This window comes from Paramisgurnus dabryanus, chromosome 11 (genome assembly GCF_030506205.2).
Source record: "Paramisgurnus dabryanus chromosome 11, PD_genome_1.1, whole genome shotgun sequence".
Taxonomy (NCBI): domain Eukaryota; kingdom Metazoa; phylum Chordata; class Actinopteri; order Cypriniformes; family Cobitidae; genus Paramisgurnus; species Paramisgurnus dabryanus.
This window is the reverse complement of record NC_133347.1, coordinates 26,153,698-26,171,126: the sequence shown is the minus strand read 5'-3', so window position 1 is coordinate 26,171,126 and position 17,429 is coordinate 26,153,698. Positions and strand designations below refer to the sequence as shown.

The window sequence follows — 17,429 nt, the reverse complement described above, 5'->3', positions numbered from 1 at the left end:
AACTTAAAAATGTAAGTACAACAGCAAAATTTTTATTATATACATTGTAAAAAAAACTTGTTGCACTTAAAAATTTTAAGTTTAATCAACTTGAATTTACAATTCATTTCAACTTTCTTGACCAGTGAGGAATTTTAAAAATTAATGTTATACAAATTATAAAAACTAAAGTTGAATTTAAGTTATTTCAACTCCTCACTAATAGATGTAAGTTCATTAAACTTAAAAATTTGAAGTGCAACAAGTTTTTTTTACAATGTAAAGCCCGTGGTATATTTTTTCCACGTCCGGCTCGCACGCGTCCGCGCAGCTTTCCAAGTATACTCCCGCGGATGGCCGCGTTCGACACTATACGCAATACAAATGATTTCTTATTCAAATTATTACTCTTCCAGGCCGTTAGGGCAGCACTGATATGGCGACATTTACAGTACATTAAAACATTCGGATAGGTGAAGAAAAGTAGCCGATCCATCATTGTAAAAACAGTTTAGAACAAACAACAAGAAAACAAAGTACAGGAATCAAACATTATGGTAACGAACATGCTCCACAGCTTTTTGTTCTTGGAAGAAGTAAAAATTAAAGAAGGAAAACGATATTGTGCTGTCTATTTCCTTTGTATAATTGTTTGTAGTGGAGTGTCCTGTCTAAATATTTTCACGCACATGCGCTGTTGTACACCGTCTGCATATGCACTGTCCACGCGGTCTCAAATTTTGGGCTGCACGCGGACGGCCCGTGCAGATGACCGTGGACCCTCCTGATGACGAAAATGACATCATGCGGACGGCGCGCATATGCGGACGTCCCTAGTATACCTTTGGCTTAAGACAGCCTTTCAGAAATCGTACTATTAGTTAACAACAATGTACTAATGGTTACCATAGTAACGCCAAATATGACATAGCCTACTTTAAAATTAAAAGGATTCTTTGGATGTCCTGTAAAAAAGTTGGTTCAACTTAAAAAAGTAAGTTACCTGTTTGCCTATAAATGTTCAGTTAATTCAACTTTAAAAATATTAGTTGACACAACAATTTTTTCACAACTTTTTTAGTTAACTCAATATTTTTAAGTTGAATTAACTCAAAATTTTAAGGCAACCATGCAACTTACTTTTTTAAGTTGAACCAACAAATCTTTTTTTACAGTTTATACAGATTCATATAGACCGCTAATATGTCTTGTTGCACAAATATTTTAATCCTAATATTTTAATTGTAAACAGTTGACTGCCGTCCTTTTCATGTGGAGAGCTCACTTTCACTGTTTCACTTTAATAAAAGTCACATTATCAAATATGAGGTTACAGAGCATAAATATGATTGTATCATTGCCTTTTTATTTTTAACCCACATTTAATAAATTTTGGAATTTTGGTTGTTCATTTGATAATTTTACTACAGTAAGTAAAACAGTAACATACAGTAAATATATATCATTTAATAAATATTATCAAAGCAGATGAAGACATTATAGTACAAAGGTACTTTGTTTTCACCACAACTTGTTTTACACCATTATTACACATATAAATAAACTATAACTGAATATAGTTGTAATGTAAAATGTTTAATTTATAATTTATAAATAAGCATTTTACACTAAAACACCAAATTCATTAATAGCTACATTTTTTATACAGTCTCGATTTCTTCAAATAAATAAATAATATGATAAATAATTCTACATAAGGCACTTTATGTAAAGCCTGAAGCATTTTTTTTTTATATGTAAACTCTACTTTTGAGATTTTGATCCACTGCATGAGCAACATAAGAGAAAAATGTATTTCATCTTGTGCCTTAAAATGTCTTAAAGTAGGATCCTCTACTTAAAGATAAAACAAAGCCATCACTACATCTGTGCTGATGTAGCCTACCCATCTATCAGAGGATTTAAATAAAATAACTTGATCTCTGGAAGCCGCTTCTTCTTTCTTAGGAAATTCCTTTATATGCTTCCTCAAAGTCCTTAGTCAACGTTAGAACAAAGATAAAGTAACGTGACGGCTAAGTCTACTCTCAATATTCAATATCTGAGTCTTAAGACTCAGGGCTTATGGCTTTCAGGTACAGGATCTAGTTAACCTGGATCTTAAACCAGGTTAAAATCTTTGAGATTCTGTTTAAGGATGGTGTCTTTCACAGCGGCAAAGATCAGTCGGATGTTTTCGGTGTCGGTGGCGCAGGTGAAGTGAGAATAGATGGTTTTCTCTTTGTCTTCATTTTGCTCCAGGTACATCTTGAGAATAAATTCCTGGGCTGACTTTGCATCGTTTTTGGGGCCTGCAAAATCACACATAGTATTTGATTTACGCGACCCAGTCTGTGAAAACCCATCTAAAGTCAGTTTTCTATATAAAATCATCCTCCTATATAATCTATAGAACATTCTGTGAAAACATAACCTCGATATTTAATATTGACTCCGTAAGATCAAAGATTGAAATCAAACTTTGATGCTCCTCACCTGTGAATTCGGGGAAGTAGGTGGCCAGGTGAGAGTTGCCGATCTTCTCCTGCAAGATATCCGTCTTATTCAGAAAGAGGATTACAGACGACTGCTGGAACCAAGGGTATGTGATGATGGTTTTAAACAAAGCTTTGCTTTCCTCCATACGATTCTGTATCGTGAGACACACACAGACAAGACGACCTATTTCACAGATGTCTCCAAGAATGAACACATATGAAATGACCCCAAACAGACAAAAGCAGAAAGCCCAGATAATGCCAACTGACCTCATTGTCACATTCAACCAGAACCTGATCGTACTCGCTCAGTGCCACCAGGAAGATAATAGAGGTGACGTTCTCAAAGCAGTGGATCCACTTTCTGCGCTCTGACCTTTGACCCCCGACATCCACCATCCTGATGATATGAATATTAGCAATGTGATCAGTCAAACATGACAAAACAAACAAAAATGAACAATGAGGATATTTTGGGCATGCAGGCAAATACTTTTTTTGCCAACACTGTAAAAAAGTAAGTTTACCTGGCTGGCTATTTTTTTAAGTTAAACCAACAAATATTTTTTACTGTGAATTTATGTAGTAGTGATTATATAACATCTTTTAACAGTGTGGCTGTATTGCAATAAATCATTTTTAAAAAGCAGGGTGCAAAATAAGGACTGGAACTTTACACTGTAAAAAACGCTTCAATTTGTTACACCTAAAAAATATGTTTATTCAATTAAAAATTCCACCTTTACTGAGCCCCTAAGTTTACATTGGAGTAAAAAATCTAAAGTTTAGTTTCATGTGCTCACGTGACACTTTTATGTGCTCACGCGAATCCTTCATGTGCAGAATTTTTGTTTGAAAAGTTTAGTTTTACGTGAAAACGAAACTATCGTGCGCGCGCGTGAAAGTTTCACGTGCACACGCAAAACTAAACTTTATTAAATTTTTTCTCCATGTCCCCTTAGGGGCTCCGTACACTTTAGCTTTACTTTAGGTAAAAAAATTTAAGTTGAATAAACTTAAAATTTTTAAGTGTTCTCAATTGAAGTAACTTTATAAAAAAAAAAATATTTATTACACAAATTTGTAATCTCTTAAAGGGATAGTTCACCCAAACTACTAACTCATAATTTACTACATTGTAAAAACTCCTTGTTGCACTTAAAGTTTAATCAACTTGAATTTACAATTAATTTAAACTTTCTTGAATAGTAAGAAATTATAAAAAAATAATGTAAATTAGCTTAAGTTATTTCAACTTTATTTTAACAATTTATAGCAATTCCTCACTAGTCAAAAAAGTCTAAATTAATTGTTATTTCAAATTTATTAAGCTTAAAATGTTAAGTGCAACAAGGAATTTTTACAGTGTACTCACTCATATTTTGTTTTAAAGGGGACATATCATGAAAATGTACTTTTTCCATGTTTCCGTGCTATAATTGGGTCCCCAGTGCCTCTGTCAATCTAGAAAATGTGTGAAAGATCTACCCAGTAACTTAGTTTTGGTAAACCATTCTCTGCAAAAAATTTTGCTCAAAACTACAAAGTAATATTTTACCATGCTATAATAAATTATCTTTATGATATTTTAAGCTAGAACTTCACATATGTACTCCGGGGACACCAAAGATTTATTTGACATCTTAAAAAAGTCCCCTTTAACGAAATTAAATTTCCACTTTAAACCTGTATACATTTCTTGGTTTGCTGCATGAAGACAAAGGAATATATTTGAAATTGGTTCAAACCTGTTTGGTTATAAACATTGTTCAAAATATCTTCCTTTCTGTTCAACAGAACAAAGAAATGTTTAGAGGTTTAAAACAACTTTAGAGTGAACATTTTATTTTTTGTGGGGTGAACTGTCTCTTTAAGTAAATAAGAGGCATGCCTAAATAAGGTTTGAAACCATGTATACTGAAGTTCAATTTTGTTTATGTTCCTCTGAAAAATAAACATTATATAAGCATGACACTATATAGCAAAGAAAATGAGTATAACAGCAGCTAGTCTGGGACCAAATGTTGTTTTTTACAAATCAAAATTTTCCATAAATTTAAAGTTAAATATTGTTTCATTATGTATAACCTAAATATTCCACCAAAATGTATCTTATTAATGAAATGTGGCACCTTTTTTCTTTCCTTAAAACAACAGGACACAAAACAGGATTTTTAAGGTCACTAAAATTCTCACTTGAAGATGACATTCTCCAGATCAAATGGATACTCGATTATTCCTGTAGTTGGGACCCTGACTCTCAGAATATCCTGCTCTGATGGTACATATGCTGCGTCTGCAATCCGATCCAGGTCACTCAGGTAGCTGTGATTCATCATATTAGAGATGAAAACAAATACTGTGGTCAGATTATGGTCACAGCCGACAGAACAGGTTACTCGTTGTGACCATATACTGTAAATGATATTACAATAACGGAAAACTCACATCTACTACCACTGCAATGTTCCTACTAACATCTATCTATATGATCAAATTACATAACAAACATTTCAAATGATTTTTCACTCATTTAAAATCAGAAGACTGACTATTTGGCAGAGTCGGTCAGCTGATATTCTCGACGGCGGTCGTAGCATTCCTGGATTCCAGCGTCGCTCCATAGACTACCGATGGCACTTACTTGACTGCTATCCAAACACACAACTTTATCGATCTCCATTTCGTTCACCATTGCACCGTGAGCCTGCAGAGACAGAAACAACCAATCAGAATTCATCTTTTTTTTGGGCCAATAAGGTGTGATCAATAACAGGGGTGCAAGAAATAGCCAATTAACTCTTTCCCTGCCACTGATGAATTAAGGGAAAACGCTTTCCTGCCAATGACGAGTTTTTACGGCAATCTATATTTCTGATATTATCCACCAGGTGGCGCTATTACATAACTTATAAAACATTGAAGCATCCACTGATCCAAAAACTATTTTAACGATCTAAAACGCAAGTGCGGAGCGCAAAGCGCAAGTGACTTTGTGGGCGGATCTTGGGCGCTGTTGCTATTTTCCCGACGGGAGAAATAACTCTTGCGCCAGGCGCAAATCAATAAGAGGTTGGTCTGAAGTAGGTTCATTATTCATAGGTGTGGCTTGGGCGTAACATCAAATAAACCAATCAGAACGCTAGCCAACATTCCCTTTAAACGCAAGGGTGCAAGTTCCATGGCGGGTTGCTATTAATATGACGGATTTACCAGGCGCACCCCAGGAGCGGTTCACAGCCGAGGAGACCGACGTTCTTGTAAGAGCAGTCAAAGCCAATCTTGCCAGCCTAAATCGGGCACGCCGTGTAACGGGAAGTGGATCTGCCTCAGGACCTGACGCCAGCAGAGGACATCGCTGCGTCCACCCTCACCGCTGAAAGGGTTTGGGGGCTTTGAAATCGGACCCAAAAAACGCAAGCAAGGTCCAACCCCAAAGTACGCTTACAAATCAAGTTCTTATACATTAAGGTTTCTTATGAAAATATTTTAATCGTTATTTGCATGAGAATCTTTTAACGCAGCCACACAATAAATAAAAACTATCACCACAATGCTCACACAATGATTTCCCTTATCTCATGTGTTAATATTTTTTATTGTAACCATTTATGATTTGCAAAAATAACTGTTGCATCTGTGTAGATTAGAAACGCAAAGTGTATGCGCGTTGTGCACGCTATACATTATGGTCAAGCATGCGCCCCTAAAATAGCATAATGAACAACGCGCAATGCGCCACTGACTTTAGACTAGTTTTTTTTTGGTCAGTGGCGCAATTGTTTTTTGAAACTGCAAAATAGCATCAGGGATGGTTTGCGCCGCAACACGCCTCCTTTTTTGCGCTGAACCGCCCAGGGAGCGCAAGTTCATTCCCTAGTTTGCCGACGTGCGTCTGTGGAGGGAAAAACCCGCTGTGCGCCGGTGCAAAATACGAATGATACATTCGTTGACAAAGTCAATTGCGCTGGTTGCAAGATAGGGCCCTTTGTATGTTTTGATCATCGCTCTGAATCTGATCTCTAACAAATGTCTGTTAAAAATGCAATTATTTCAGCTTTTTGCTCAAAATTTGGTCTTTTTGACGAAACGTACCCATATTAGAGGTGATAAAAAAGAACAAATGATGATAGGATGAAACCAATTTTTTTTTAAAGCAGATGGTCTGTTCTTTCATTTGATATATTATATGTTTATATATTTAAAGAAGATGATTTCTGGAAGGCATTAAACTTTTTTAAAAATGTGAAATTTGGTGCTGACTGGCTGGCAACAAAAAAAAAAAATGTTGGCGGGGAAAAAGTTAACATTTAAGTCAATGTAGAAGAAAACATAGAGGTAAAAATCTTTGAGACGGAAGGAGGCAACAAAGTAAAAATTAATAGACAAAAATGTATTATAATGAAAAAATTAATTAAATTAGTTTGACAAATAAAATTCAATTTTCAGGATTTTAAATAATGAGACTTGAGAAAATGTGTTGTTACAGCTTGACACATGCTCGACATGCTGACATAAAAAATTAAATTCCCAAATACCTAACACTTGTAAGTGGTTTTGTATAAAACGCAGAAATGCGAAAAGGTGTTTTCTGATGGGTTTTAAGCATTAACTTAACTATAATAACACCAAAATACATTAGCTTTTAAAGGGGTCAAATCTGTATTGTGATAAGATCACAAAAAAACCTGCAGATCGAAATAAAAAGTTTCAAGTTGCTACAATATGTCTTTAATTTAACATAAAGCTCATTAACATTAATGGACATTGAAATATAAATTTAGTACGTGTTTATGTGTTTGTGTTACCTGGTTATCTGGGTTAGCATAGGCAATATTGAGTACTTCCATAGCTCTGGTCATAGACTGCATGGCAAAGACAATATTCTGATGGACGAGTTTAACAAAGTCTTTCTTATCTTCATCAGTATAACCTGTGCCGTGAATGATTCTCATCTGTTTGATGAAGGTACTCTTTCCACTTTCACCTGTGCCTGTACAAAGATAAAAAATTATCACATTATATTATAATTATTATACGATTGTTATGGGTATTTGCCATAATATTACAATAGTATTACCACAGTGTCATAATATTTTGATCTTCATTGTCTATAGTCAAAATACCAATGTTCCCATCCATCAAAGTACAATGGTACCATCATAGTGGTACTGTCATTTTGTTTTTATAATTAGTGAAAGACGCACAGCAGCACGATAGACACAAATAGGGTTTAAAGGGCTCGACAATGTGTTACTGAAACATGAAATTCTGTCATGCTGGAACAGAATGGTACACTGTCCAAACAAATGCTCCATATAGCTGTCGGGAAGTACCCTTTCAAATACTACACATTTGCAGCTAAAGGTACATACTGGTACCTTTAACTAAATACTACATATTTAAAGGGTACTGTCCCAGTGACAGCTTGGGACAATTTTTTGACCATGTTTTTCTGACAGTTTACATCACATTATAAATTAAAATGTTTGTGTAAGGAGATGTATAGATACAAGCATGAATTTTATACACCTGTTGACAGTGGTTGTGGCAGAAACATCCAAACCAGATATTTAGGAGATAATCACAAAATATTGTTGGCGTACTATGTGTGGAGGTAACTGCCTGATAATCAAAACTAGCTATTACAACCCACCAATCTTTATACAATGATAAGTAAAAACATAAATGTAGATACAGTTGGCAGCAATGTTCAAACCAAATATATGCCTTTGATACTGTACTGTATATATCTTTTAATAGTCTACTAGTATCGTATTAGTATCAATATCACCTATAGGAAAGAAAAATCACAAAATGAGATCTTAGTTTTTTCTCTATACACTGTAAACAATTCAGCATTTTGTCAAATCAATATGTTTGTTTCTTTAACTTAACAAATTCAGTTAAACAATTTTAACTTGTTTTTCTAAGTTGTCAACTTAACACAGGTCAAAACTTAAAAAAGGTTAACTTTTTAACTTCAAGACCATTTAAGGAGACCCGTGGTGTATGTAGATAAAAACGTCTAGTTTTCAGGTAATAAAAACAATACAGTTCATTATGTCAGGTAAAATATAGTTACGTACTATGTAGATTATATTGCATTTCTGTCAAGAGATTCTTCTTAAAGTTACACAACGCACTTTTAAAATGATATGAGGAATGTCTAACATGAGTAATATATCTGTATAAGAAAAAGTGTATATATTTTTATACAGTATGTGCATAAGCACTAATTCCTCAATTAATAATTAGGACACTATAGTACTAATTATTGTTAATAATAATAATAATAATAACTAATAAAATCAGTGTAAAATAGTTTGAGTTCCAGGAGTTTAGCTTGTCACACTCCATTTACATCTCACAGCTGTCCTGACCAAATTCAAAGCAGCTGGAGTATAAACACAACACAGTCTTTGCTAGTAGCCAGACACTGCAGATTTACATTTTGTTCATATCTGGAGAAAAGCCTATGTTTGAGAAGTGGATCAAAGCTAACAAAAGTCACCGAAATCAAAGAATGAGTCATTGTAGTGGTTAATTATTTGACTAATGGTAAATTATCACTAGATATTGGCATTATTGATAAGTGATCAATTAGCCCATACTCATAAAATGCGTATACATAGAATGCAGTGTAAAAAGTCGTGCAATACATATGCCAAATTCCAATTTTGCATGCGTATGATTCACCAATACTTACGTTCACCTAATACAGCGCATCTTTTCATGACGCTTTATGTATTGGTTTCTCCGGGGGTTTTTTTTACAATTGTCGCTTGTGTTTGGGGTTAGAACAACTTTTTGATAAATATAATGATATCCTAACCCAAACGCCAATTCGAACCCCAACTTTAAGTAACCATGGTTTAAAAAGTAGACAAAACATGGAGAAACCTATACATCAAATGACATCCTAAAGCAAATCCCGAATCGTACCCAAAATCCAAGCAACAGTGGTTTAAAAACAGAAAAAATTTGGGAAAAAGACACGAAAAGATGTGCCATATAAGTGAACGGGAAGGACTGGCATATCATATAAAATGAAATTTGGCGTATGTATTGCACGACTTTTTACACTGCGTGCTATTTATACACATTTCATGAGAGTGGGTTAGGTCAATATAGGTTTTTAGGTTAATTGGTTTGACCTCTTTTGGCACTAAACATATTTTTAGTCTTTTGAGGAGACTAAATTAGAATTAGAAACGAGGATTTTATTTTATTTAGATTTAACTCTTTCCCCGCCATTGACACGTTATCTAGTCAATTAAGAGAAAACGTTTGCATGAAAAAAAGTGTTCATAATGATTTTTTATGTTAACCTGTAATACCTCGATTACTGCAACTTACCCAATTTATAAAAAAAACTGAAGCCCAAAAATGAATTACTAATTTTAAACTCTAAACTCTTGATAATCTTTCTGAATCTGATCTTTAACAAAATTCCTTCACAAAAATTTAATTATTTCAGCTTTTTGCTAAAAAAATCTATTTTTTTAAGAATAATACCCATATTTAAGAGTTTATAAGCAGAGAAAAAATATAAATAGGATGAATTTTTTCCCCCTGTTTTGTTTGTTTATTGTTTGTTTGAATATATGTTTATATCTTTTTTGAAGAAAATTTTCCTCAACAGCATTTTGTGAAACTTTTTTGAAAACCACAAAAAATGCTGGTGGGCAACTTTTAAAAAAATCCTTTTTTAATACCGTATACAAATTTGCTATTCTAATAAAGAGACAGAAATAATTATATAGGCTCATATGTAGTGGTGGCATGGTGGCCTAAGACTTTTGGTATGAACTTTGTCTTTGTTTCAGATATTTTTCCTAAAATTTCTTCGGGGAAATATTTAGTAATTAGAGAAATGCTAACTGATGCTATCTGAGCTCATTTTATGAAATACAGTATATCTCCTGAAACTCTACAGAAGACCCATGTGAGATTTTATAGATCTTTTATTCCCAGGAGAAACGTCAGAGAAGCAGGAAACCTAAACAAAAGTTTCAGTCTGTTCTCCAATGCAGCCAGATTTTAAAATTGTAAATATGATGCGGGCCAAATGTTTACCCATATTTTTACCTTTTATATATTGTTACTTTTACCTTATATATGTCTTATGTTGCTTTTTTTACTTTTTTTTATAGGTCAAATATTAAAAAAACATGCATTTTCAAAAAAGATGCACACTTCTTGTATCCAGTATTTTGCTTTTTAATTACCGAAAACTCATATTTTCTTTTTTAATATTTTAAAAACAACTGCAGTTGAACATTGCAAAAACACAAATTTTGATAGTTATGAACAACTATGAACACTGCACAAAAATTGCAAGTGTAAAAGATCAAAACAAGCAGAGCTCTTGTTTTGTTTTGTTTATAACTGTTTAAATCTCACAAATTGTTAAATTTTAAGTATTTACAACATATGGTCAGTCTTCTCCAAATTGCACTTCATGTCTTCTTTTTTATATATATTTTAGATATATAAGCTAAACCGCCCTTCCATTGTACACTACATTAGGACTCGACTGTCAGAGTTGTCCCTCTAGTGGCAGTCATAATGAAATTTCATTTTTTTTTCGTAAATCTGTGTCATGGGAGAAAAGCGTATTCCAGTGCAAAAGCCTTTAATCTACAAATATATGTATACTTGATACTTACCAGTAATCAATAGTTTTTAAAGGATTCAAGTGTTACTGATAAAGTTAAACAAAATTTGATTAATAATCTTCACCTTGCACACAGGTTTTTTAGTGGAATACACTGAAATACATCATTTCCGGTCGGCGTGCCACATGCCGTGTTTATTCGCACAAGTTTATTTTTTTAATGCATCCAAAGCTCGAATTAGATCGGATAATGGTTGGCAGCCCACGCAGCCCCTTTACTACCCTCTTTCCGTTTTTTCGTCCGTCATTGGTCATGTACAGTGGAAAGGTAAAAGTATGCTGATTTTAAGGGCCCTATTTTAACGATCTTAGCGCATCGTCTAAAGCGCACGGCGCACGGTCTAAATGGGCGTGTCCGATGCCACTTTTGCTATTTTAACAACGGGAAAAATGGTTTGTGCGCCGAGCGCAGGGTCAAAAAGGGTTGTACATATTTTCCTAATGAGTAATGGGTGTGTTTTGGGCGTAACGTGCAGTAAACCAATGAGAGACTCAGCTATCATCCCCTTTAAAAGCCAGTTGCGCTGTCGCTGTGCGTAATCCCTATTTAGATAACGGACCTTGTAAACTGAAGAACTAAGCGGAGGAAGAAGGCCACCAGTTTAAGAATAATGTTAAAAAAGTGTTGTTTTCATTTTTATTGAATTTTTTATTATTAAAACCTTTAAAAGCCTTTTTCTTTTTCTTAGTCATAGAAGTACAAATATCAGGCTTTGAATTGCTGTCCTAAATGTATTGATATCTTACATAATCAATGTAATCGCATAAAATGATTAGCAAATATGCAAGAAAAGGTTTGTATTCTAAAAATACAAACAAAAGATAAAGGATTTACAAACGCGCAGAGAGCCGAAGCGTTTCAGCACTAGAACAGCGCCATATGGCTGGGATTTTTTACAAAGCATTATTTAAAATGTTTAAACGTTTAAAAATAGATGCATTTGTTTAAAGCAAAGCATTTATTTACTTACCAGACTGCAGGTGAAGCAGCTCTTTGTGCCTTCTAACGTCTCATAATTGGTCCTCATTTATGTCCAAGAGACTCAATAATAATCTTTTACATTCAATTCTTTAATCTTTCATATTTAAAAGCGTTTTTGTGCTGCTGCCATTCATGTATGTGATAAGCAAACCCGCATTGTCGTCCCGTTTAGGCGCATATTACTAATGCGCTCTTTAAATAACAAAAAACACTATTGCGCCGTTTTTGTTGGTCAATAGCGTAGTCTATTTTAGTTGCCTCAAAATAGCAACGCGCCAACAATGCGCCTGAACACACCTCGTTTTCAGACCAGAACGCCCATGGGCGCAAAAGGGGGCGCAAATGCATTTGATATTTAAACAACGTGGCGCTAAACGTGAAAATTATAATTGCGCAGGGTGGAAACTAGCAAAAGACACTTGCGTCGCGCATTGCGCTGCATTGCGCCGGGTGTAAGATAGAGCCCTTAATCAGACAAAGATGACCGGCAGGCCGGATAAAGATGATTGGAGGGCCGCACTTAGCCCCCGGGCCGCCAGTTGACTAGCCCTGAACTAAACGGACAAACTGCTCTACAGACGACAACATGTTTGTCCTGTGGCAGCTTCTATATACGTTTGAAAATTGAGGGGTGAGGTGTTGGTTGCAATTTGCAATCTCACCACTAGATGATGCTAAAATGTACACACACCACCTTTAAATATTTTTCATTAAACCAGATGACTACAACTGACTGTATTTCTTTCAAATTAAATAAAAAACCTTTAAAAATAACTGGAAGTGAAATACCTGATGGAGTGTTTTGAGAGAGAGAGAGAGAGAGAGAGAGAGAGAGAGAGAAAGAGAGCGAGAGAGAGAAGTTAAATATGAAGTGGGGGAGTTTTGTTTAAAGTGAAGTGGGGCAGAATATCTTTCTTACACTTGTCAGTAAACAGATACTAAGTGCAGTCTGAATGTCCACACACTTCAGTCATTATTTAACCACACTTCTTCATGTGCAGCCACATCATTTCAGCCGACACTCGCAACATTTCATTTTGTTCAATCACATTATCCGTCACCTTTAAGAGATCTTGCACTGGTTCGCATTGTGCTTTCTTTACAATATACCATGCATGTGAACATGTGTGTATACACTACAGTATGTGAAATTGCCTTACATGTTTACATTAGAAAATCCATAACACTTTACTCTGTCTGTCTCTCTCTCTCTGTGTGTGTTTTGAAATGTAATTTATAATTTAAATAAAATACATTTGCCTTAAGAATAACAGGATTAGTGCCTTCAGCAGTCTAAAAATAAGAGCGTAATGTACATTAATATTGCAGGCTGTGGATGAGGCAAGATGTGTGTTTCTCTTGGCAGTGTACATCAGAGATATTACCTTACTGGATCTGATACTGCTCTTACTGTCAGTGTGTTCACTGCACAGATTTGTATATATTGGGTGCTAATATGAGCTCTTTAGGTGCAAAGGTGTACCACCCCTGTGACAGCTAGGGACCATTTTTTTGACTATTTTTGTGTAGAGTATTGATGTGATCAAGCAAGCGGTAGTTATTTTATAAGGTTTACCCTGAATTCAGTCATTTCTCTTCATTTACTCACTTTATATACACTCATATAGGGTCATTTACTGCAGAAGAACAATGTTTGCTGTATGGTTCCATAAACCTTTAACATCTGAAGAATCTTTTAGCTTGACAAAAGGTTCTTCAGGCTATGAAAAAGCATGAAAGTAATGAGTGATTTTTTGGGAAACCACAATGGTTCTTCTTTGGCATGGCTGTAATGAATCTTTATTTAATATTTTCTTAGTTTTTCATCTTTTAGACAGGTTTATATATCAAAATTGACTTGAACTTTAAAAATTAACTTTGTCAAATCTAATTTATTTGAGGAGGTGAATCACATTTACATCCAAATTTTAAAAGTGCCAAAGAATGCATTAAAATAATATGTTAACTCTTTCCCCTCCATTGACGAGTTAACTTTTTTGGCTGCTCACTTTTCTTAATTCTATTACGATCAGCAGCAGGCATGGAAAAATTCATTTTGATCCTGCTGGGACTTAAAATTTGAAATGAAAATCTTCCCAGAGCACCATTATCAAAACAACAAATCTCCTTTTTGCATGAATTAGCATTCTTAGAATATCCTTGTGACATTGCATCATTTACACAAATGAAAATAACCAGATTTGAATAAGTCCGCTCTGAACCCTTCCAGATTTTTTATTTTAAATGTTCAAGTAAATCAGAAATTTCAGAACTACATTTGACCATGTTTATTTTTTATTTATTTTTTTACAATATCATTTGTCCCGTTATATTACCAAAGATAGAATTCCCAATGATTTCATGACACTTTCCACTTTTCACATTTATGCGGAAAATTGGAGCAAGCATACCCTCTTAAAAATAATGGTGCTATAAAGTTTTCTTCACAGCAATGCCAAAGAAGAACCATTTTTGATTCCCTAAGATCTCTAAGATTTTTATAGTCTAAGTTTTGTTAAAAGTTCACAAAGGTTCTTCTTTATGGAACCATCTAGCCAAAAAGCACCTTTAGTGTACATAAAATTTGGCATTTTTGTGTCTTGATTTTAGGTTGACATTTATGTAAATTTGTAATGAAGATATTTTATATTATTTTATACAAATTTATATCAAAAGATACATACTTTAAAGGTCCTGTCGCTGTTATAAAAGATAAAAATGCACTTTTTTGCTATTTTTTCTGACAGTGGGTCAACACATATTTGGTGAAGTCTTCTTCCATTTCTTTGCCCTCACTGTTTTATTTTAAATTGACCTGCCGTGCATTTTTATTAAATTAAAAACACAGCCTCTAGTCTCTTATTAGTCCATTATTAAATATTTGTTAAATATTTTACTGTAATTATTTGAATCTAAAAACAGCATATCACACTGTATGACAGTGAGAGCCACAGATTTACCATAACTAAATTGTCTATATATTCTCCTACTATTTAATTTAACAAAAAATAACATTTTTCATATATGTGTACTACCACAATGCTTTTGCAAAATAAAATATTTGATTTAAATGGCTGTTTAAATAATATTCCTGTGGTCACACCCAAAAAGTACAAAACTTCAAAGACACACACCCAGCACAATGCAAATCTATCGTTTTACATATTGTGTAATTCTGTAAATGCAATTCCTACAAATCATGACCTTTACATTTGGTTTGTCCCAAGGGTCAAGTGCTTAATGTGGACAGTGTGATAATGAATCTACCGGGAGTTTGATTTACCTCACACTCTCCTGCACAAGTGTGTGTATGAACTACAAGTCTGTAGTCAGACATGACCAAAACACCTACACGACTGAACTTAGATGATTTTTTTTGCTCTATGCACATGTATATGTTTTGAGGCAGAATTGTGTACTAAAGGTTAGTGAATGAAGTAAGTGATGTTTGTTTATAGTTGACTGTAGCTTCTGCTTTGCATGCTTTTGCATAGCAAGGATAGAGATGGTGGCCATGTGGCCAGGAACTGATGTACAAAACTGTTATTACAACTAATTCACACGCACATATGCCATATAAATTATATATAAAACAGCATATGCAAACAAAATATACCAAACTTATGATAGACTCTACTTTATTTCTTTTATTTTTGTCATAAATGTAAGCAATACTGTAGGTACACCTGGGGTTCCAAAGCAAAGCGTGTGCATTTTTAACAGTAGTTCACTATCAAAAAAGCTTCTTTTTGGGAAAGGTTCCTTAAAGAATAAATCCTCTGTAGTATTTAACACCTTTCAAGTTGTAGGCCTACTTGTATGCACTATTTGGAGGTAGATGAAACATTTCCAACTCATGCTAATAGGCACAGCACATACCCAGAGAGGGTATACCGTACCTTCCCATTGACAATTTAAACAGTGTATCCTATATTTACACTATTATTTATTGCATTCATTTATAAAGCATTAAATAAAAGTCTTACCCAGCAGCAGCAGTTTCATTTCTTTACGCGAGTTGCTCTTGTCTTTCTTCAGCTGTTTCTCGATCTCCTGGTTTATCCTCTGCCTCTCTTTCTCCTCCGCGGACATGCAACATCCAGCCATTATTATTTTCTGTGAAAGCTCAGTCCTTGTTTATAAGAGCACAGTGTTCAGCACACTACAGTAGTACAGCTCTGGTGATTTATTATCTGCTCCTGTGCTCCACACTACGATCCGAGAGCTCATCAACGGGCTGCTCCTTTAAAAGTCCACTGAACATAATAATAACCAGCTCTGGCACAGAAGTTATCGCCGGATTAAGTACAAGGCAAGCAAATGTGGTCTGTTAACAGCCTGATGGAGAGATGGAAATCCAATGGGATGCTACAGAAAGGCGCAATCGCAGCATCACGCGCTCAGTGGTGTGTGGAGAAAAGTGACTCGCGCGCTACATCCCGACACCTGTCAATCACAGCAGGGTGGGGCATCCTGCTCTTATACCGCGCCCATCACCTGGACCAATCGACAACTTAATAATTTTTGTGAACCTTTTAAAACATAATAAGAAAATAAATAAGTAAATAACAAAGAAATAATATTAACCAAATATAAATAAATATATGATTTTAATATAAATAAAAATATGAACAAGAGAAAGACGCAACTTGGATGATGATGATGTTAAAGCATAAAACATGTTGTTATGGTTTATATGAAATTTTATCAAATAAAAATAATAATATTTAATTATGAAATATTAACAATTGAGGTTTTAGTTATACTGTTTAGTAACGAATCTGTTGTTGTTGTTGCATTATTTTAAACGAAGTTTCCGTTCCCATATAATTTTATTCACATATACGTTTGTTTTCAATTGATTTATGGTATTGATGTAAACTAAAGTGGACTAAAAGCTACTCAGTTTGAAACACTGAGAGCCGTAATTCAATTACAGATGAGGGGAAATAATTTCAGTTTAGACTTGAATTACATTTAGGTGTAAACTGACCTAAAATAAATTAAAAACATTGTGACATGAGTCTGTTTGACATTTGGGATTTGAAATAAAGCAGAGATTGAGGAATTGACTGATTCTTATTTGTTGCAGATGTTAATAAATGTAGTCTAAGATGGCACTAACATGGTAATGTGAAATTGGTCATATTGTTTAGATTATAAAAGGCTATGTACTGAAAATACTAAAACATTGAAAAATGATGGACCATCGCTCAAGAAAAGACTGCAGAGAAAAGTCTAGATTTAAACAAAACTTTGTCCCTTTTGCTGCCTGTATTCAAAACAAGCG

General features: G+C 34.3%; 1 protein-coding gene across 3 annotated transcripts in view; it reads right to left on the bottom strand.

The window, feature by feature from the left end:
- Positions 1–1,381: 1,381 nt before the first annotated feature.
- gna14a (guanine nucleotide binding protein (G protein), alpha 14a) overlaps positions 1,382–17,429 on the bottom strand; it is a 37,806-nt gene continuing 21,758 nt past the window's right edge. For 2 of the 3 annotated variants that reach the window (XM_065247610.1, XM_065247609.1), the window contains exons 2-7: positions 7,286–7,470; positions 5,030–5,184; positions 4,674–4,802; positions 2,748–2,877; positions 2,476–2,629; positions 1,382–2,291 (exon numbers count right to left, since the gene is read on the bottom strand). In XM_065247610.1, the coding sequence (XP_065103682.1) occupies positions 2,101–2,291; positions 2,476–2,629; positions 2,748–2,877; positions 4,674–4,802; positions 5,030–5,184; positions 7,286–7,432 (906 nt within the window). In that variant the 5' untranslated portion in view covers positions 7,433–7,470 and the 3' untranslated portion in view covers positions 1,382–2,100. Of the gene's footprint in view, positions 2,292–2,475; positions 2,630–2,747; positions 2,878–4,673; positions 4,803–5,029; positions 5,185–7,285; positions 7,471–16,125; positions 16,663–17,429 lie in introns of those variants that run through there. The other variant, XM_065247608.1, reaches the window with a different exon arrangement.